The 22,373-nt window shown below is 33.8% G+C and overlaps 3 protein-coding genes and 1 long non-coding RNA gene across 35 annotated transcripts in view; 2 read left to right on the top strand and 2 right to left on the bottom strand.

Annotated features, from left to right (window-relative positions):
* The window catches only part of LOC126872768 (kazrin), a 139,450-nt gene extending 130,769 nt beyond the window's left edge, over positions 1 to 8,681 (top strand). For 11 of the 19 annotated variants that reach the window (XM_050632921.1, XM_050632918.1, XM_050632920.1 and 8 more), the window contains 4 exons: positions 1,589 to 1,615; positions 3,851 to 3,871; positions 6,137 to 6,352; positions 6,452 to 8,681. In XM_050632921.1, coding sequence (XP_050488878.1) covers positions 1,589 to 1,615; positions 3,851 to 3,871; positions 6,137 to 6,352; positions 6,452 to 6,679 — 492 coding nt within the window. In that variant the 3' untranslated portion in view covers positions 6,680 to 8,681. Of the gene's footprint in view, positions 1 to 1,408; positions 1,616 to 3,850; positions 3,872 to 6,136 lie in introns of all 19 variants that reach the window. The other 8 variants (XR_007692183.1, XM_050632911.1, XM_050632912.1 and 5 more) reach the window with 8 other exon arrangements.
* Positions 8,682 to 10,775: 2,094 nt separating this feature from the next.
* Positions 10,776 to 14,113, bottom strand: LOC126872775 (uncharacterized). 6 transcript variants are annotated; one of them, XM_050632933.1, is made up of 4 exons: positions 13,955 to 14,087; positions 13,127 to 13,316; positions 12,304 to 13,054; positions 10,776 to 12,234 (listed from the first exon to the last, which is right to left on the bottom strand). In XM_050632933.1, exons 2-4 carry the CDS (start codon positions 13,148 to 13,150, stop codon positions 11,030 to 11,032), a joined length of 1,980 nt encoding a protein of 659 aa, XP_050488890.1. In that variant the 5' UTR covers positions 13,151 to 13,316; positions 13,955 to 14,087; the 3' UTR covers positions 10,776 to 11,029. The 6 variants fall into 6 exon arrangements, with proteins under 6 accessions (XP_050488890.1, XP_050488891.1, XP_050488889.1 ...); XM_050632934.1 differs by lacking the exon at positions 13,955 to 14,087 and adding an exon at positions 13,768 to 13,920; XM_050632932.1 differs by lacking the exon at positions 13,955 to 14,087 and adding an exon at positions 13,422 to 13,759.
* Positions 14,114 to 14,659: 546 nt separating this feature from the next.
* On the top strand, positions 14,660 to 18,103 carry LOC126872798 (uncharacterized). 2 transcript variants are annotated; one of them, XR_007692187.1, is made up of 2 exons: positions 14,660 to 14,860; positions 16,171 to 18,103. It is a non-coding gene; the product is annotated as an uncharacterized LOC126872798 (long non-coding RNA). The 2 variants fall into 2 exon arrangements; XR_007692186.1 differs by lacking the exon at positions 14,660 to 14,860 and adding an exon at positions 14,867 to 15,985.
* A 2,214-nt stretch (positions 18,104 to 20,317) lies between these two features.
* The window catches only part of LOC126872781 (thyrotroph embryonic factor), a 97,816-nt gene continuing 95,760 nt past the window's right edge, over positions 20,318 to 22,373 (bottom strand). For 4 of the 8 annotated variants that reach the window (XM_050632957.1, XM_050632956.1, XM_050632958.1 and 1 more), the window contains 3 exons: positions 22,000 to 22,148; positions 21,253 to 21,390; positions 20,318 to 20,576 (listed from right to left, as the gene is read on the bottom strand). In XM_050632957.1, the coding sequence (XP_050488914.1) occupies positions 20,490 to 20,576; positions 21,253 to 21,390; positions 22,000 to 22,148 (374 nt within the window). In that variant the 3' untranslated portion in view covers positions 20,318 to 20,489. The remainder of the gene's footprint in view (positions 20,577 to 21,252; positions 21,391 to 21,999; positions 22,149 to 22,373) is intronic. The other 4 variants (XM_050632960.1, XM_050632959.1, XM_050632961.1 and 1 more) reach the window with 1 other exon arrangement.

The raw sequence follows: 22,373 nt of genomic DNA, 5'->3' as shown, positions 1-22,373 counted from the left end.
AAACTGACGAATGGCACAGTGACCTATACTTTCTCCTAGAAATACTTACGTCTAGTAGTAATAGTAGAAACCGCTGACTCGGCGTTGTCTGTCACTGACCATCACGTTCTACTGAAACTTGGGATATTCAATGTCATATGTAAGAGAGAAATCCGTTTGCGTGATTGAGATAGCGATAGCGAACCAACAAAAATGCAGTTCTCTTCGTACAACGTTATCTCAGAAATAGAAAGCCTAAACAGAACGAAACAAAAAGTACTCATATTTTAAAAGCGAAAATTTCTAGTTGCTTACTCTATTGATTTTATTTAACAAGCGCAAAGTAATTTTAGTATTTAACGTCCAAATTCTTTGGAATTTCAATACGCGTTGATATTTTTAAAGATGTTTTTAGATAAATACTAAATGTTTTTGGTTATGTTTTATTATATTATTATATTTATTATATTAATATAATATAACATGTATTATATTAATATAATATATTATATAATATAATTATTATATTAATATAATTTATTATATTAATATTATTTTAATATATTAATATATAAATGTAATATTATTATTGACGATGTTGTTAACTGTTATAAATATTTGACGGAGATAATAGATGCTACTAATTGCAAAAATCCTTATCTCAAAGCTTCAAAGAACCGCGATTAACGACAAAATTTAATTAACAGCGATCTGCTTTGAAAGATATCGTAGTTACAATCATTAGTCATGGATGACTTTCCTCTACATTCAATCCTATTAACAAGACTACAATACCTAAATAATAAATTATTTTAAAACAGTATATATATAGAAAGCCATCACTGACTAACATCGTGTTACATAATTACGCATTTAATGATCATTTGCAGCGGTTGTTCGAATTAACTTTATCAACCACATCTATCATTTAAAATAAAAGTTTACTCTTCATTTATTATCGAATATAATTCGAGCCACTGCTGGTTAACAATTTTCACTCAAATTTCTAAAATCACGTTAATTTCTCATCGTTTCATTTGTATATACATATATATATATATCGAGTTCTTTATTCATTTAATTTCTCATTGGCACGATTGCATGGCATCGCTTAGGTAAGGACGCTCGCGCAGTATTTCCACCAGATAATAAGCCCCTTATACCTTAAGTCTTGATATACCCTCTTTAATAAGTTTAATCCTTATCGAAAGTAGTGTACACTTTGTAGATATAGGCACAAAGAAATATCTTAAATTAGTTACATGAAAGAAGCTACGCAACAACGTTTGAACATCATCGTTAACGGCTAAATATCACGCAAACATCAAGCTTTAGTCATTTTATCGGCTACTGTCGCAACATCACGATACTCGTAACATCAGTAAATTTCGAGGAAAAGAAACATCGTTGTATAATGTTAAATTTCTAGTCGTTCTTCCACGTGAATCAAGGATTAACAATTTCGAAATGAAGGAAGCAGAAAGTAGAGACTTCTATTCTATAGCTACAAGTGTGACTGAACTTTTACACGCGATAAGGGTTAAAAGCTGTGAGCTATGTGCTTAACCTAACGTTAATCATTCTCCCTGCATCCTGTGGATCGTCGCAGACCTGCAGTCTTCTTTACTTGAAAAAGGTTCGGTATATATGTATATATTTATTATATACGTATATGTATCTAGATCTGTATTAATTCATCGTTTCTTTCGCTACGTCTGTGTACATCGATCTATCGTCATAGGGATCCCCAATGATGAGTTTTCAAATCTGATCGAGAGGTTGTGTTTATTACAGAATAAACTCCTTCCAAGTTTCCTCTATAGATCACTTATGAGTTATGATAAATTGGAAAGATAGGAATTCTAGAAAACTCTGCACAAATTCCTTTTTAATTCTAATTCTAACTTTTTTCGTCTCCTTTTTTTTTTTTTTTTTGAAGGAGATATCAAGTTCGCGACTCTAAAGTATTCTCGAGGAAACTTCGAAAGAATAGATCTATGAAGGAATGCGTAAAGGAAACGATGATTGCTCTGTTAGTTTAATCTAAAAGATCAAGTCCAATTTTCCATACAAAACCGAATAGTTCGTTCGTTTTTAATATCTCGTTGCATTTACACATCGAACGACCTTCTGTGATAAGAATTAGAAACTATTTCCATCTGAGATTTGTCACGGAAACGGTAACGAACCAACGCAATCAATCGCAACCTTACACGGTTCCAAATTTTTTTAGAAAACGTAGTAGATATTTCATTATTATCTTAGAGGATCCTCCAGAACGACGAGGCATCCTTCGCGGTACTCAGACTCTCCCCGGGATGTCTCCTCGTGAATTATTTATTTCAAATGTCTAGATTTTAGCGAAGTGCCTCACAAACGTCTTTATAATTTGCCAAGTTAGAGAATCTATTTCACTAGCAACTATCGAACACTACGCTAAAATGTAGACGATTCTCATGGATCTCGACCTCGACCGCACGGACTTCGAAAATACGGGTAAATGAGTACGAACAGATCATTGATACGATAATCAGAGAATCATTGGTACAATAATTTTTTCATACGTTAAATTAATCTTAAATGAAATTCATGGAAAATTTTCGTCGTCGGTCCGACGAGCCCGAGAAACAGAAATTCGTTTCTTCTTTCCGACTCGATACGATATTATTATTCGCCTGGAATTTATCATTGTCTTAGGAAAACAAAACCTGAAAAAAGAAAGAAAAAGACTGAGATTCAGGGTACGAGCGCAAATCGTATCGCCTGTAACTGTAGGAATTACGCAAACAGTCCTCTCCCTGTACTTAGTTATTTACTTGTAAAACTTGTAAACCCTCGTTGACGATTCTCTCCGTATGATCGCAGCGAATTACTTATTATCACGTTTCATAAGGATCGTGAGAATTCGCGACGTTCGCAAACGACGAGCTTAACATAATCAAATTTAGCCGATTGCCCGATCAAATATATTTTACCATCGTAATTCATCGAACTGTGAGTATATTGCGTGTTTTTACTGTTTTATTAGTGGAACCTTCTTTTTTCCAATTCTCTTTGACTTCTCGTTTCTCTGTGTTAGATCACTTATTTCTTAGGAAATTAGTAGTACAATTTTAGCGATTTATCATAAGTTTCGATTAGTATTATTGGACCGTAGGTTACTTGTATGGTTATTGAATTCTACTTTATATTCTATGTTTCGTCGAAGGGATTTATCACACGTAACTTGAGTAATTGCAAGTAATTTAACTCAAAAACCTAAATTTTTTATCACTTAAGATCCAACGATATCAGTTATGATTTAAAATTCTAAAATTTACTTTAGAAAATATCCCATAGAAATCTTCAATTTCTACTAATCTAAGTATTGAAAATATCAAAGTGTTAATTGAAACAATGTTTTTCTGAATTTTAATCTTCAATCTCTTTTTCCGTTGCGAGGTAATAACTTTTGTTCCTCTTTTTTTTTTTTTTATAAAGAGCTCGATGACTTACGATATAAAATATCGTGATTCCTAATTATTCTCAAATACTAGAAGATTTCCTTTAAAAGGCTGATTGTATCGCCGTCACACTGTAAACACTGTACATAAAGAAGCAACGATCGATTATCACGTTCTCCTTTTTCATGTATGTTAACCAGAGTGTTCTGTTTTTAAGAATACGATAATTGTAGTGAATAATCGCATAAAAAAGAGAGAAAAGAATACAAAAACAGGATACGAAAGGCAGAAAGTGCGGACGTTCGATTTTTAGCTATCTAAAACACTGATTATAACAATGACGAGCCATTGTGTAAATATAAACTGATGATTTCAATGTGGAATTCACAATGTGGGTTCTTAATCCGCCTTGTTTCGTCCTTTACTAGTTGTCGTGGAAGAGCTCACAGGTATGCGGCCATAACTTACTTGCGTATATCATGATAGATAATCATTTTTCTTTTCATATTCATTTTTCTTACAATACTTTATGAACTATCTCGTAGTCGTCATTATTAATTTTATGTTGGGCCCCTTTCATAGATTAGATGAAGAATGTAGTTACGTCGAAATTGGCTAATCAGGATTTAACAAATACGATACAAGTCATCAAAATCCTATTGACCCTTTCCATATTATGGATAACTGTAATCATATATGTTAAATGTTTTTACCGTGTACTATGGATATAGCAATTCGAACAAATCTATGATATTTCAAATGCAAATTTTTGTAATGTAAGTTACATACAGTTGTTTTTACACGGTGGATGAGTTTTGCCATGTAAAGAAACCCTTTAAAAAAAGTGGTGAAATAATTGATCTGCAACAAAGTATAAAACTTGTGTTAGCGAAAATCAAAATAATATTTCCTTCGAAAATTGACATATTATTCATCGTTATTCTTTGTTACATTACAACGAAACATTTTCTTATTACAGTGAAAAAATCATCGAACAATTCTTTGCAACAAGCCATACAAGATCTCAACCCTCTTTTAAATCGTGCGAAGCTTTCGAGATTGGTATCATTTACAGTACATTTACATTTACGTATTAAAAATTCGCTTAACTGTAACCAGAGCGCGTTAAAAGGAAAGTACCGTGTAAAACGAGTATCAGGTGTACTTAATTGTAACGAAAGAAGTTAAATCCCCGTTTCATTCAGTTTCTTTCAGTATGCATATATGTGTGTAAAAATCATAGATTATTTACCAAAGAAAAATGCTTTATTTGCATGAATAAATAAAAGGATACTTATGTCTTAGGAGATATTATTTAATAAATTTAATAAATGTTTATAAATATAAATTTCCAAATAATCACATTTCCTTATTAGCCAATCTTCGATTGATTCTCAACTTGACCGTAAAACATTTTAATTTTTATAGCTTCAAACATTCTCTTCTTTTCTTTTCCCCCTGTTTCTTAGAAGATAAACCATTTCTTCGGTTCCCTTGACTGTGCCAATGACTAACCAATCGTCGAGGTGAATCTTTAGTGCGATGAATTATTAGTCTTCCAATCCTGCAAGATCGTATCTCATATTATTCAGAAACGACTTGGGTAATTTCGTGAAATCTAGATCGTAGAAATCTTTTTTCCCTTATGTCGCTGCACGTGCATCCCCAGCTTGTAATATCCAATTATCCCTCGCCTTCTCCCTTTTATGTTCTTTCAACGAAACTGTTTCGAAATTCGTTTAACAAGTATTCGAATGCCTTCTGAAAGGAAGAGAAACGTTATCAAAGAAGTCTCGGTTTCGAAACATTTCGATACTGCAGACTCAACCAATTCAGCCACAGAGAACCATTTCTCTTCGAACATTTTGAAACGCAATTTCACAAGACCCGTCATCTTAGACACCCCGATAGCTCGTTTGCTCGTAGCATCGTCCCCTCGAGAAAGTCGAGATCCACAGATCCTTCGAAATATTGTAGGTCTCCGTATTGACGTGTTGGACAAATTTGATTAATATCTAATTATTAGAACGATAGGGTAGATATATCTTTTAATACAAGTAAACGGAAACGAATTTTTTTGCGGTTGGTATACGTTCTATATTGTGTGAATCATTGGTTGTGCATTGTAATTGCGAAACAGAAATACTTTTTGCTACATTTTCTATGTTTTAATTAAATACTCTAGTTTAACTTTTCACTCAGATTGAAAATTGCTACTTTTTCAGCTCTGGGATCATTGTAGTGTTATATTAATAATAGTATAGTAATAATAAAAAATAAATTTTTTTATTTACAGCAATTAAAACCTCGTATTTCTCAAACGAAATTAAAAAATAGTAAATGAATAAGCATACAGGATTCGTTTATACAGTGCCAACCGTAGAGAAATTTGCGCGCAAATGGAACCTCCCTTCTCTTTAAAATATTTGTTACCACCGGTACACCATAGCTGCAGTCAATTTCACGATATTTCAAAGGAAAATATTCCAATATCCCTGCAATATTGCGCTAGAAAAGGTATTCCAATATTTTTTCCGTAATATCGAGAGAAACGAATATTTTCTCCGCAATGTTACACCATGGAAAATATTTCGATATTTGCCCCACGCGAAACGTTAAAAACGAGACCTACCGTATTTCTCATATTACAAATGGGTCTCAAAACTATCTCAACGAAATTTCCAATTAATTCAATATTACACCTTTTTCAACAGGGATCGTTAAGCAGAGCCTTTGGATTTCGACCCAGAAGCGAGAAGGCCTCTCCATCTTCTTCGTCGGATACCGGAAGCCTGGCTAGTCAGTATATGAGCAGCGCTCGCAGCAATTCTCCTCCACCCCCGCAACTGCCACCTAGACCAATCACAGGCAACAAAAGACATCGCCGAGTGAAGAGTATAGGTGACATCGACTATATAACAAGCGCAGCAGTAAGCACGCCCGTTTGACAGGAGGGTAGGCCCCAACATCCGGGGCCTTATCGAAGCTTGAGCGAGCGAGGATACTCTTCATCGTACTCTTCTTCGCAGTATGGCTCGTATTCCGGCTACAGCAACGTTCTGCACGGCGATCAGTACCAGTACCAACAGACTAGTAATTATTATCAACTGAAGGGCGGTTATTACTCACCACAGAGCACCGGGCCGCCATTTCCAGGGGTTCAGAGATACGGAAGCTTAGCGGAGGAGGCCTGGTCGTGCACCACGAAAGACGACTCTGGCAATCCCAAAACGAACCCCAGGACTTACCTAGCTTAGCTGGTCTCGAAAATATCCACGGTGATATCACGGTGACGATTCGTGACGAATCGAATCACCTCGTTTGGTTATGGCTATTTTAATTAGGCTTGTTAACCAAAGTGTCGCCAAAGGGGACAGAGCTGTGATTTAACGTGGAAGAGCTGGGCTTGCCGGAGTTCGATTAATAATTATTAACCCTTTCACTGGTGAATTGGCGCTTTGCAGTAGAGATAAGTAATTATGGTTTGGGTCGGATTTGAAGTATCCTCTGGGAGGAATGCTTGAAATGATGTATCTCGGAGAGTTTTTTGGAACGCGGAATTGTTGTGAAGTTACAGAATTGTTTATTTATGGAATTTGATATTGGTAGGGTAATTTATTTAATTAATTTATTTACCTTATGAACTATTTCATGGGTATATGATATATATTATTGTCCGTAAATTCCCTCTACCATTTAATTACTGTTACTGCACGTAACTTAATAACATATTAAAACCTTATCAAGCATTCCGTTTATCTAAAATATTTATCCGGGTCATCTATACTCAGCTATACTGCACAACTATGTAAGAAGATAATATCTGTTGAATAGCCAGTTTATAGCAAACTGACATAAACTTTTAAAGCTCGCTACGTTTATTACATTTTGTCTAAAGACATTAAATTTATTATTCATCTTTCTAGTACGCTATTACACTTTAGTACGATCTTCCACTAAATGAAGATATAAAATGATCACTATTATTGAAAGATATGAAAATAGGAAGATACGAAGAAGCTTGTTTTTATACTTCTTTCTATAATTGGGCAGTACTTATGAAATGGCATGCAGCTGTTATAACCAGTTAGTATAATCAAAATTAACAAAAACAAGAGTGAAAGGGTTAAAGAATTTCAGTGGTATCGAAGATTATATGGTCGAAATAATACTATAGCGATCGACAAACTTGGATGAGAGAACCTGATGTGCCTATATGGGGACATAAGAATGAAAAGCACCTATTTCAGCGTTCGCAAGTGTGATATAATCGGAAAGAAGCTTGATCTATCGTACGAAAGAGACTCTAACAACAAGTCCTGAACTTAGTCTGGTCGTATTAGTATTAAAACCCTCGAGGGATTTGAAAGATTACCACAACGATTGATCAGTTTTAATCCCACGAAGACGAGCCATTCTGTACAGTAATCGAATGCATCTCCGAAGTGCAACAATGCAGCAGTCGGATACATCCAGGACCAGTTTTATAGCGCGTAACCTGTTAACCGGGAAAGACGAGTTAACTCGTCCTTCTATTTCATTTTCAATTTGCCATGAATTTAGCAATTTATTTATTCGAAGATTTCTATTCTATTTCTAAGATTTCTATTTCTAATCTAACGTTGCATTTTTATATCATAATTAAAATTAATACGAATCCTTCTTCTTTTTTTAATTCTGTGCCAAAAAAAGCTTCTGGTTAAGGAACTACCCAGTTAACAGGTTAATGGACATTATGGATATAATAATAATAAGTCATCGGTGCAATTTGCATCAGTAGTATGAGCAGCAGAAGGAAATGATAATAAAATTTATGAAAATAATTTACGAATCACTGTGCAATTTTAATTTTTTACAGATCGAGCCTGGGCATACTTGTAGATATTTTAATAAAAAAGAAAATGGTACTTGCTCCAAGATACTTGGTACGTTAATTTTGAATACCATATTTTATTTTCATCAACCGTGTAATTATGCGTGGGCATGGGATGTGTTAAATTGTATTATCCGTAAATTAAACCACGACTAATACTAACGCGATTGAATTAAATTTGCTGAGCATACTACTGAACCGAAGCAAATCGTTCCAAGTTAACGAAAGAAAACGACGAACAGTATTTAAATATGGGCGTTTAAAGTTACCTAGATGGAAACTTGTAGCGATTATCCGTGCAGTGGATAATTAATCGTTCGAATGTACAGACTAGAAATCGTCATAATTAGACTGCGAATGTTTATGCAAATTAATATTTTTTTTTTTTAACAACTAAACTTGTTTCACATTCTACGCATTAAAACGACTACTTTGTTTTTGATATTGATATTTGTTTGATTTGATATTTGTCTATCTTAACATATAACATATATTTTACACATTTAAATATCCCATAAATGCATAAATATCAGCGGTCTAGCAATAATTAGCCGCAGTACGCTGCCAAACGCGAGGTTTCGAAACGACTCATCTTCGCTCTATCATATCCAGGAATCGCAACGAAAGAATACGACCAATTAGGAAAAGGAATACGTATTTTGGACATCGATCGTGCGATTTTTCGAGTCCGAGTTGTTCATCGTTGCCCGAAATTTTCATTTGTACGTATAATCAGCAGCCGCGTTCATGCACACAATATCGGTCATCGTCTCACGTAATTTTAAGAATTTACTTAGCCGACGTTTAAATCTGGAATTAATTATAAGACTGTTCGAATTTGGAAGCTCAAGATCTTCTGAGAAAAAAGGAAGGAATCTTATCCTTCACACTTGCGTGGAGAGAAGAGAATATTACGAAGAGTTCTTTAAGTAATGGATACTAAGTGTATCGTAGTTAATAATTTGATTATCGATATTATCAATGTTATTAATATTACTGATATAAATAATTATAGATTATATTTACATTAATATAAAATTAACATAAAATATTTATATTGATATTATTTAATATTGATAATATTGATAATAATAATTTGAGAATAATTGCAAGCAGAATGTATTATCTTCTGCCTGTATCTACTTAAAGATACCGAATCGAAGAAGCAGAAGCAGAAGCGTACAGGGGCTTCCATCGAATTCTACATAACTGTTCGAACACATTCAATAAACGTTCAGTAAAACTATACACACATATACACATTCCAGTGGCTGTTTCTCAAGAAAAATCACAAAACAGGATAGGTAAAAACCTATTTTATTTATCGAAGAACGGATGTAGAATAGTTAGCTGAAGAAGAAGAAATCGACGACCAAACTACAGTCAGTTCTAAAATTAAAGAAAAGAGAAAGGGAGAAAGATAAAGAGAAAGATGGAAATGGACAGAACGATATTATATATTCTGCATTTTTGCATATCGTGCGTAATCTTGCTCGATATCCAGGAAACCTATTTTTTCTGCACATTCGTTATCGTTTTCTACGTGATAATTGTATATAAATACATACATAAAACGATACGAAGTCGAAAAGCGGTGCAGATATGTGAGAAATAAAATATCCTTTTTCCTTTTTTTGTTTCTTCCAACGCACATAAGGGAAACGATGTTTGCAAATGATTAAATAAGCGAATTAAATAATATCATTTACGGAAACGTTTAAAACACCAGAGTTCGAATGGTGGTCATCGTTTAAAAAGTACGTGTTATGATGTAATTAATTGTATAACTGTTAAACAAAAACAAAAAAAAATGAAAACGCGTGCATGTACCGAATATAGTCCACGATGTATTTATACAGTCGTCTGTATACGATATTAATTATTATAACACGCTTTATAATAATTAATATTAAAGAAGAAAACGTCGGATATTCTGGATCATGTTCCAAAGAACCGCCAGAATCGAATCGAATCGCACGTTAAAATCCATTATTCTTAATTACGCTTGCGTAACAAGACGATATATTTTGTAGATAAAGAAATTTCAATAATTAATATTTATTCGTAGCATTTCTCATTGTATTTATGCTCGGTGTTAAGTTATACGATTAAATTGGAAAATTTTATATCCGTAAATTCGTTTAATACGTGGACGAGTATTAACATCGTTTAGTGATCGATAAACGATGGGTCAATACTAATCCAAGAGTGATCAATTCACTCGTCTGTCGTATACCTAAGTAATTTATTCGAATAAATTATAGCTTAGGTTTTTAATTTATTATGCGCGCACCCATACGATAATCACGATCGATCGAGATCGACGACAATTGTAACATTTGCTTTATAAATGTCTCTTAAACGATAACGCGACCAATGATCAGATGAAACAATTGTAAATGTGCTCAGTATCGTCTGTATATATTTGTGTGAGTTGTATCTAAATATTTGGGAGAAACGAAATAAACGAATGCCTTCACTTCTGTGCAAGAAGTAAGATTTCCTTCTTGTCCTTCTCGTTTATTTTCAAATTGTTACGCCGAGTTCTTATAAATGTACAAATATTAAAAATATAATAACACTTAAATTTCTTCACAATAAATAACAACTAAACTCTATCAATCAGATTCTTCCCTCCAGCTTAAAATAATATCATCAATAAAGCAATATAAAGTAATAATTGAATATTCCGTTATTTTAAATACAGGAAAAAGATATTTTACTAAAGGCAGCGCTACAGCGATGAGCAATACTGATTATCAATAGCTAGTTTTGTATTCATCATGTATGCGTAAAAAGCTGAGAATAATTCATTCCCTATTGCCTCGATGCATTCGTATAAAAATGTAACAATCTTCGCTAATGCATGGAATATCCTATTTCTCGGAGCGGAGCTAAGATTTATAACATATTCTTTTAAATTTGCTTTGCAATACGTCCAGGAGAAATAAATAGCTTCGCATAAGAACTGTTTGGGATCATTGCAATGTTCTAATATAACAGTAGTAATTTTAAAACACTTAGTCAGTATATCCATCGCGTTATCCAAGTATTTCATTTCTTGCAAAATATCATTAAAATAATTAATATCAGGCATCTGTTCATCGTTCGATTCTACGTAAAAATCTTTTAATAATTGTCTAAGTAAAAGTTTTAGCTTAATCATCACATCGTTTCTTTCTTTGGACGCTATTGACGAATCCGAATTTATTAAATTAAATGCGACTGTGCCAATTGTCAGTAAATGTCCTGTGAACTGAACAGGATCTATGAATATTCTATTATTTATCACAATGTTATTATTTTGATATTTTATTGGAAATTTCTCTCGCCAGCTTAATTTATTCAAACCATATAAGAAATCTTCTTTGTTGGTAAATTGCTTTATTTTGTACACAATGCCTTCAGATCTACTTTGTGTACCTTTATCAGTGTATGCATTCATTTTATCAAACTCTTCCTTTAGTCGACTGATTCTCAAAGAAGCCTTAAATTTTTCAAAGATGGTACCTTTAGATGACTCTATGAGTTCACCGGCCAGTCTAGTGTTTAATAGGGCATTACTAAAGAACAGAACATGCGAAGTGAATATAACTATATCCAAAAAATCAACATCTCTTTCTGTTTTGTATTTGTCAATTAAACAATATCCTTGATAAACTATACCAACGCCATTCATTGATAAATTACTTAATATCAGAGAATTGTAAGCTGCTTTAGCTGCAACACCTACGGTGCTGCTTTTTTCAAAAGCTTTAGAGAGGAGCATAGTTCCTCCATTTGCTCCTAACGATAAGGCTGTACTGCCTATTCCAAGCCAGGCAGAAAATGCTTTCTTATTTGTAGGAGTAATGGATTGTTTGTGCTTGGCAAAATCTACTAATTTATGAGAATTTCTCGCAATAATCCATGTTCCACAGATGCCACTCTGAAGAAGACCTAATGATAATAATTTTGCTCAATTAATTGAGACGAAAGGGAAATGAAAATTGAATTACTTTCGCATACCTGCAGCAAGAATAGCTGGTGCAATAGGTGTTAACAAGCTAACAGCTCCAAATCCTATAGTAGTAGCTACAGACAATGTGTTTGCAGTTATATCAATACCTTTAAGAACTTTAGTTTTAACAGCACAAGCGGGTGAGTCTAATATCTGAACCCATGCAGTTGAAATATATTCTGTAACTTTATAATTTGGATCATACTGATACAAACCATTTTTTGGTAAAATCATAGTACACTGAGGCAATGTATTATTTGTTACATAATCATTCCAAGTTTTATACATTCTACCTTCATTGTCAATATAAGATATACCATATGTTTTTGTTTTTAGCTTAAATATTGGTACGCTACTTATGTTATTAGATTCTTTGTTTGATTTATCATTTTTTTTCTTGGATTTGTTTATATCCGCATGTAAAAGTATTACATTAAATATAATTCCAATATAAATAGTACTATCCACTTTATCTCTTCCAAACTTCATTATCTGTCGATATATTGTATCTATAGCTTCACACATCCTCTTATCGTACACTATTTTACTAAATATATCATTCTCCTGGTTATTGCCCGGTGTTTTACTTTTACAGGTGGTTGATATTTCTATGTCTTTATCAACTTTAGGAAGACCAAACAAGGCATATCCGATCTTATGTCTTATAAGTTCATAATTTTCAGAATCATATAAAAACCAATCAGGAAGCAGTTCATAATAATGTTGCTGATATTCTTTGGCAAGTTTTATTGCTTCTGTCTAAAATACATCAAATTATAAGTATAAGTAATAGTATATAATAAGTATATAAGTAAAGATATATAAATTTACTTTTTCGTCGTTCAAACAAGCCATATCGGTTTTTAAATATAATAAGAATGTTTAAAGTAATTTTTGAGCTTCCTTAAAATACACCAGTTCGAATAATTACAGCAAAACGGGTATTTATAACTGAATATAAGATAATATGATTAACACATATGATTTCCCACAATTACCTAACAATCGTAATTGTGTTTAACTGCAAATAAATCTAATTTTAGTTATTGCTCATATAAGCGATGGTTAAATATCACTTTGAAACAGTTTATTGTAGAAGTATAACACAATATATAACATAATAGACCTTAAGCGTGTATGCAAATTTCTATTCGTATAAACGTTAGTATTCAAACAGGATATTCTCAAAAGACGAATAAATTTGTTATTGAAACCATGGATACATTAAGGATAGATGAAAGAGAACAGAAATTTTGTGTACAACGAGGAATCCCCTTTCTAGTAACATATGTTTCACCTCCCTATATAACACTACATTTTACGATTATTTCGTTATATAGAAAAATGTTACAAATATTCTTTTTGCATTGAAAATAGAATGTAATTATTAAAGATGAATAATAGTGCCGTTTTCATTATTTTGTCACTAGAATATAACCAGAGAAATAGTTGAAACCAGATGACCAACATACATATGTATGTAAGTATATCAGGGTGAATAGGGAGATCATCGATGCAATATTAACAAAGTCAGCAAAATGATGCGCGATAAGAACAAGGGCTTCTAACGGCCAACGGCAGAACTATACGCACGTTTCTTCCTCTAAAGTAATTAGCAGAAGGAACATGCGTATCCACGGCGATTTTTTAAATACTTACCAATATTTACCAATTTTCTCGAACTGTTTTGTCACCTTTTGTAATTTATTCCTTTAACTAATGGACATTAGATATATTACGCCTATATTACGTATATGTATAATAAATAATTGTGGCGCCTTAGTAATAATTTTAATTATTTTTTTCCACTTAACAATATCAATATTTTACGTTATTCTTCTTGTGAAGTAAATAAAAAAACTAACTTGAAAATATACATTGAAAACTAGCCGATTCGCACACTGACGCTTACCCCCTAACATCGTTTACTTTATAGTAACATCGTTACTATATTTACAAAATATATATATCTGTCCTTATCACGATTGTATCACTTTCTTTGTTTAACAACGTCCGTGTCGTTCGTCCTCGTCACATAGGAACGCCATCTCTTTCTACTATTCTCGTATCGTCTATCTTTGTCGCACACTATCGCCGTCTCTTTCTATCGCCGCATGATTGTCTGTCCTTGTCGCACAATATTGCGATTCTACTCTATGGATGTGCCATGTACTGTCATCTGTCCTTAAGTGTCCTAATCTGTTGTTGCTTCCATGTTTGACAGATGGCAGGACATGACTTATATACGAGTAATAAAATTTCCGTCTGCAGATAAGTCACATACTGGCGACATTGTGCGATAAGGATAGAGTATACGAATGCCAGTGGAAAGAGAGAGCGATAGTGTGTGACAAGGACAGAGTGTACGAATGCCAGTAGGAGAGAGCGATGTTGTGCGACACACGATTCTATGGACAGACGATTCGATGGTGAATTCACGGTATTCAACAGAGACAGAGACAAAGATACACATACAAAACTGTGCACATTTGTCAGTGAACTGTTCCTTACGCTGAACTGATGTTGTCCAAAGAATCGCAAGAGAAACAAATTAACATTCTTTCGGTGCGTTTGTGCGCACTCTCCTTACAATTATTTTGTACACTCAAACATTATTTTAGATGTAAAGAAACATTCGTACCGTTTTCATTCAAGAACCATCGTACGACTGGTACTAGCCAGTCCACCTCGTGGTTATGAAATCCATTATATCAGCGTGACTAATTTTCAGAAACCCACCATGAAACAGACTTTATATTTGTACTATATCGAGGCCACTATAGTTTCGCAAGCAAGTAATGAATCATTGCTCGTTTCTTTTGTCAGCTATTTTAAAATTAAGATCCCTATATATTCTTTCAATTAAATATAGATACAACACACATGAAATAATATGCTAATGCCCTTTAAATAACCACGGATTATTCTTACTACTTTCTGCAACTGATTAACGTTATGTACAATCTGATCATATCAATAGTGACAGAATTATTAAATATTCCAGACTATTTAAAGCATTTCAGCGTATATTACCAGCGTAGTAATAAGTTTAAACGAACAAATGGATGCGGGATTAGGTATAACAATATAATTCAATGAAAACAATAACAAATACATATATTTCTCGAAATGTGATACACTTTGACGTTGGTGGTCGTATTTTAATTCTCGCGTGTACTGTTTTCTCATCTTTTTTCGTTTCAAATGGATCGGATGGCGTGTCATTTAAATGGACGCGGCGACGTCATCTAAAACTCTTCCCATTATGTTGCATTTATTTCTGCTCTTTTCTTTTCTGCTTTTTTTTTGCTTTTTTACTTTTTCTTCCGTTCTGTCATCGTCGTTAAATTCTAATTGGAGCAAAGCTGTCAGTTGCATCTACCGTGTTTTTCTCTAATTATCTTTTTTCTACGATTTCTCCTTTACGACATTTTTTCTCTTTATAGATTTTTTTTCTTTTTGCTTCGCTATCCTCAGACTGCAGTATTCAGCGCGCGCGCATACGCCACGTGCGCACGCACGTGGTCACATTGTTTACCTTTTCTATTTCCTTTGTTTTCATTTTACATAACCAACAAACACTATTGCGCTTCATCGTTTTGTCATTGTTTGAAAACTGTGCCGAGATCCAAGACCGGTCACTTAGAAAGCTACGAAGTAGTTTAATTAATTAGCAACTTGTACTAGAAGGTACTTATACAAATATCGATCTTCGAGAAACGTGAACGAGCGTCTCTTTTTCATTCTCGACTTTCTTTGCTTTCTTTTTTTTTCCTTTTTTTTACATCTTCAGGGCGACTGTCGACGCAGGGATTATTTATAATTAGACCGCGGATATACATGGAAATTCATATTTTTATGAATATAATTTACAGAGTCCACAGTCTATTTATAACAATCGGAAAAGAAACAAAAAATGCCTGGCTTTGTTGTAATTTGTCGCTAGACGCTACTAATCGCAGTTACAAGATACAAAAAGTACGTTTTGTTAGGCATTGTGTGACAATTTTTCTCCATTATTCATATTTAAATAGCTTTCGATGCATCGGATGTTACAATCTAATGAGTTCTGTTTATCTTTCAGGTAATCAGGCTGCATGCCAAAAAAGCGACGTGTTTTATGTGTGATCTGATTGAACAATGAGTGCGGAGATGTTCCTTGCATTGTATGTTCTTAATCTAATCTGTATCTGTGTTACCTCATTCTATCACGTTCCTCACGCATGGAGTTAGCAATACATTTAGAAATGTTAAATGTCACATTCGTAAATCGCTTTTTTGTTGTCTAACTTTTGCCTTTCATTTCTTCTTCGCAATCAAGTAAAGGGATACGTCTAAACGAATTTCTTCAATCGTATTTTACTAGGAGCTGAATCACGAGTCTAAACTGAAAAAGCAATTCGCGTGTAATTTCGTTTTTGCAGTTACGAGATTCACCCGCGTATATACTATAAACTACACAAAAATTTCATATTATACAACGTGCATAAAATCTCGGCGAAAAAAAGAAAATATATATATATATATATATGATAACAAGACGTAAAACAATTTTCCATATCGTCGACATGATTAATTATACATGGACTCTGTTCTAACTAAAATTTACAATTATAAAATAGAGTCGATTCTATGAAGTTTTAACGCGTGATCGCAAAAAATAAAGAAACAAATGTACAGAGTACGTATACTTTAATTAACTAGAAAATGTAATTGCCGTATAAAAAACTGGCGGTTTCGAAGCGAATCTGTCATTGGCAAAGCCTTCTATAAAATTAATTCATCTTGTATATGTCTACAAATATACACGTATATATGATAGTATCTATGATGTATCATATATATATATCATTATACGTTATAAGCTCTTTGAGAATTCGTGTAGTGTAGGGTCAAAAGGAACAGATAAAAAATGATAAAATAACAAATTAATAATGTAACAAATGAATAACAGGCGCAATATAAAAAAAGTTCCACCGGGAACATGCTCTTAATGCCGATTTCACGTCGCAGAAGGTGCTAAAAAACATGTGTATATAATAATTATACTCGATTATTGTCACTGAGCGTTGCAACGAGCAGAATCCCTTATCATTTAGCGCATCAACAGTACATAAAATATTAGTCGCATGTGTATTATTCGTGAAAGGCGCATGAGTGGGCTTAGCTCATGATTACTCTTCTTTTTCGCATTTGAATTTCTTTGCTTTTCTTTGTCAGACAAGAGGAAGCAACTACGAACAGAGATATATGTTATTTATTCTTGTCCGAAGGGTAGCCCTTTTAATACACGATTTATTCCTATGATCATGTGTATAACTCTCGCCGTGGCGTCATTAACAATGGAACATGCAATTGCTTTTTCTTTCAATAAAAAAGTACTCTTCATCTCCTTTTTAAGAATGATCATTATACGATTCTCTAGAATTTTGATTTATGCAATTATATCTTGCCATAAAAAAGAACTAATAGTACGGTGGTACTTAGTAAAAAATATTTACAGATAACAATAAACATTTAAAAAAGATCCAAGTTGTATGGTGCTTGTGTGGGAACATATTGAAACAATGGGCAAATGAAATATAAAGAAGATAGATATCAAGAGATAAATAGATAGATAACAGAAATATATTATTAGCAACAGACAGATAAGTATAGAAAGAGGAGAATAACAATAAAATAATGCGATGTCATTGGGAAACTGAAAGGAAAAGAAATAGGAATGAAGAAATGAAGAGCTAGATTTAATAGAAGAAATAACAGAACAGGTCAAACGAATAAAAGAGTAGCAGAATTTGATAAAAAAAAGACTAGAAAGAAGAAATTATTTGCCAATAATATATCCATTGCATAAGAAAGGAAAGATGGAAGGAGTTCCAAATTACTGGACCACTGCTTCCCTAAACTGTATATAAAATATATACTGAATGTATATACTAAAATGTATATAAAATATATACTGAATATTGATAAAATTGAAGGATGAAGTAGAAAAGCAAGAGATAAAAGGGAGGAGCACCATAGACAACATCTAATGAGAATCCATTGTCGGACAGCCATCGACTACGTCGAAGCATGATAAAATGATAATAAAAGATGCGTCGCGACGCTTTCCCCGCACTCGAGAGAGTGTATGTTGCTCTTCGAGCGACTCATCCAACTGGCATACAACCGAGCGCCGAAAAAACGAAACGCTACAGAGAGGAGAGAGATTAAAACGTTATGTATGAAAAAAAGAAGCACTTGATCTCTATCTTACGATAAAAACAACTAGAATCACTTGTGTGTGTACCATCACCACTTGTGGGATACGCTACAGTAATTAACGTTTCTTAGAGAACTAGGACCTAGTCCGTGCGCAGAAAAGCGTCGTTCTCCCAAGTATCCTTCGTTCGTAATTAACTCTTTTTCCTTTCTTTGTTTCTCATTTTTTCCTTTTTCTTAACAAATCACCAATTACGGATATTCTTTCGCTTCTCGTTCTTCTCTAATATTAAAAGTTCCATTAGAAAATGTTACAACCAATATAAAATTCACTGGATACTCTTTTAAAATATAATGCAGATAGGTTACAAAACCACGTCGAAATACAATAATGTTAGTTATTGTATTTGGTCAATTTAGACGTCATTCAAGAACCTTAAAATCGCTGCTTCATGGCTCGTTTGAAGTTAGACTACCGAGAAAAACGTTAGATCAAGAATGTATCCGCAATAATCAGATTTGGGGGCTGCATTGTATAAGAACCAAACAGAAGCTCGAGAGTCAGCGTGTGATTAAATAGACGCTTAAGGACCGCTTGCGGCCGTATTTTCCAACTATCGATCATTTCTACGCGCGCCTATCTGTGTTTAACACATTCGTACATCTTTCACTTATTACTCTAATCAGCTCCAGCCCTGTTTATGTGGCGATTACCGTGTGCGTGTCAGATGTTTAGTAAATACAGTTAAGATAATTCTTCCAATAGATCGCTTTTCCTTTAATTTTACTCCAGTAAATTCAAATCTTCCAACTATATCATTAATAGGAACTTTCTAATCAAGCAATTAATGAAAAAGTATCTTAGATCAGAATTAATTTCAGATGGATTAGTTTCTTTAGTCTTTACAAACGTAAATCTTATTTAAAAACAATTGTAAAATCATTTTGATTAACATTAAAATATTACTGTGCATTGAAATGGAAGAGATATCCAAGTATACAAATTATTACGTTTAAAAAATTAAGGATTCTTCAAAAAATACTACGGCCTTCTACTTAACGAATTAATTGAGATTAAATTCTATTGAATCTTCCTACAACACAGTCAATAGAAAGCGTTTAATTGATTGATCAACGTGCCCGACGTAAAAGGAAAAGTTTCAAAGTGTCCTGTCGTTTATACATCATTCGCATCTGGCACGCACACTAACGATTCCACGGTCTGCGGTTCCGCGTGTATACGTGTATGCTTATGTCTCTTTATGTATATAGATATATACGTACGCGTTTCTTGTATATATGTGTATACATATAATGCTCGATAATGCGTTGCAGCGAATTGATATACCCGACTGGTTAATACACCTGCATGGTATATACATGTACGCGTATAAATACATACACGTGTGCATGCGGTTGCGCGTGTACACGCGCGCACAGAGTCACGCTTACAGACAAACATACACACGGCCGTGTATGTATGCATGTATACATATATAATCTAACTATACATATAACTATGTACACTTTTTTTTGAGAGGGTGGCTTTCAGGGGCTGGGTAAGGGAGAAAGGAGTTCAGGAAGGACCAAAGGGGAATGGGTTAAAAGAAATTACATGTGTATGTGTGTATGTGTACACATTTTGTGTATGTATATGAGCATGTGAAGAGCGAAGGAAAGAGGAGAAGAAAGATGAATTAGCAGAAATTCTCATCGAAGGATATCTTCGGGATCCTCTAGGGATTAAGGGTGGGCTGGTTCGAATTTATCGAAGATGGTCTTGCGATTCGGCGCGCTTCTTCCTTTTCCTTCTTCATCTTCTTCTTTTTTTTCGTTTTTTTTTTCTTTTTTTCTATTATTCTTCTTTCATCCGAACTGGCGAAAAACCTAAGTGCTGCGACTATAGTGTGTGGGAGGAGCTGGCACAACAAACGCTCGTGTCTGTATCTTTTTTAATACCACGACGAGCTGTTGCTTGCCCGGCGTACTGTTAGACGTCCGTGTATTTGCTCAGCTTGTCACGCAGCAGCATGTTCTCATTCTTTAACCGGTCCAGTTCCTGCCGCAGGCCCATGTTCTGAAATTTTGCATTTTTGTTTCATGGAATTATTCTTTCAATTAAAAATAGAGCGTAAGTTATCGACTGTGATAATACAAATATTATCCCAAGGGACAAAACATTTCATGTAAATGATGTTTTAACTCAGAACAGGATGATTCTTCCATTGGAGACTGATACAGTTATAGTAGAAGTTTTATTTGTACAGAAAAATTCATCTTGGTTTTTAAGATAAGCGAATGTTAATCTATGTTTATCACTGGAAAATGTACTTGTACTTCAAGATGAAGGGATTTTTTATAGAAGCAAAGAAAAATCTGTAGAACATGTAAGTGACTGCGCATTGTACATATTCCTTCTCGTTGAGATAGAATCATACTGTTCCATGCTTGATATTAGGAAAGATTTTGTTTGACCTAAAACATGTATTTGTACAGCAAAGCAAAGGGCTCTCTTTTACAGGAACAAAGATAAATTTGTAAAACAATTAAGTGACTTTCATTCTATGATACATATTTCTGCATGTTTGAAAAGGAATGATGCTGTTCCCATATGTGTCCCATAACAAAAACGATTCTGTTTTACATAGGACATGATTTCCACTACATTGGCGTAATTCCATCAATACGACGCAAAGACTTAGAGCCTGGTTTAAATGTATATTCTTTAATTTTAGAGGCGTGGGAAGATTTACTTCTTTCTCGAGGAAGCCGGCCCTGAGAGCGATCTGGTTCTCCTTCATGCGACGTGCATCTCGCGATCGTTTCGCTGCCATATTATTCTTCCTACGACGCGCCCAGTATTTGTCATCCTTCAGGTCATCCGGAACGAACTGTAGCCGATAGCGGGGCATGGAAAAGAGCAGGAAATTAGAACGAACGTAGAAATTGATGTATTTTAAAACTATAATGAGAAATTGTAAAGGAAAACCAAAAGGATATTGAAAATCTTATTAAAGATCATAGAGTGACTGTTAAATCTTACAAATTGAATTTCAATAAACTATTTATATGGTTCTAAGAGATAAAAATAAAAGAATTAGTTGTACAGTAGAACCTCTGTTTATTTTATATTTTAGGAATATTATAATAATCATACTTAATCAAATACTTTCTTTTTCTGTGCTCTAAGTTCCATTACTTTGACTTTAAAGTAAGAAATATTTCAAATAATAATTATGTGTCCCAAATAATAATTCAATTAAATATGAGAAGTTCAGCATCGAATAAGGTCATATTTGATAGAAAAGAAAAAAAAATAATAATAAAAGGATAGAAAACGAGATAGAAAATATAATGAAAAAGCAAAGAGTAGTGGTGATAAAAATAAAACAAAGAATGTTATAAAGGATCGCTCTCCCTATTGATTCAATGCTTCGAACAAGGAGATTTATCGAATGATGAATGAAAAATATTCAATTCGAATATGACAATCAACTGACCTGCTTCCGTGATTTCTTGATCATCGGCTGCGGTTTGAGCTCCTCGTCGGAGAAGGCCCGGGTACGTGGATCGAAGTCTCGCCCCGATGAGGCCATCGAGAGCGCTACAAGAGACAAGCCATATTGTATTCGTGATGAGTCCTCGGAATCTGTCGCGCGGAGAAGGAATAATCGACAATGTCGACGTTAGTCTAGTTTCATACGCTGTCCGGAAACTCGGATATATCGTCGCTGTTGCAAGAGTCGATCCTGAGACTTCGTCAAAATATATTATCCTGTAGTAATTTTATCGTTGCCTTACTTTCCATAAATCGTACAAGAACAATTACGTGCCAGCTTTTACAAACTTCCCTGAATCCTCAAATTCTACTGAT

The sequence above is a fragment of the Bombus huntii genome, chromosome 14, assembly GCF_024542735.1.
Source record: "Bombus huntii isolate Logan2020A chromosome 14, iyBomHunt1.1, whole genome shotgun sequence".
NCBI classification, from domain to species: domain Eukaryota; kingdom Metazoa; phylum Arthropoda; class Insecta; order Hymenoptera; family Apidae; genus Bombus; species Bombus huntii.
Note: the sequence above shows the minus strand (reverse complement) of the source record. Positions and strands in the feature narration are given on the sequence as shown.

What these genes read in the sequence shown, in the direction of transcription:
- LOC126872775 (XM_050632933.1), bottom strand. Translation starts at nt 13,150, where the DNA reads ATGGCTTGTTTGAACGACGAAAAA. An exon ending in CTTGTTTGAACGACGAAAAA is followed by an intron (nt 13,055 to 13,126) that starts GTAAATTTATAT and finishes GATGTATTTTAG; the next exon opens with ACAGAAGCAATAAAACTTGC. An exon ending in ACCAGCTATTCTTGCTGCAG is followed by an intron (nt 12,235 to 12,303) that starts GTATGCGAAAGT and finishes TATTATCATTAG; the next exon opens with GTCTTCTTCAGAGTGGCATC.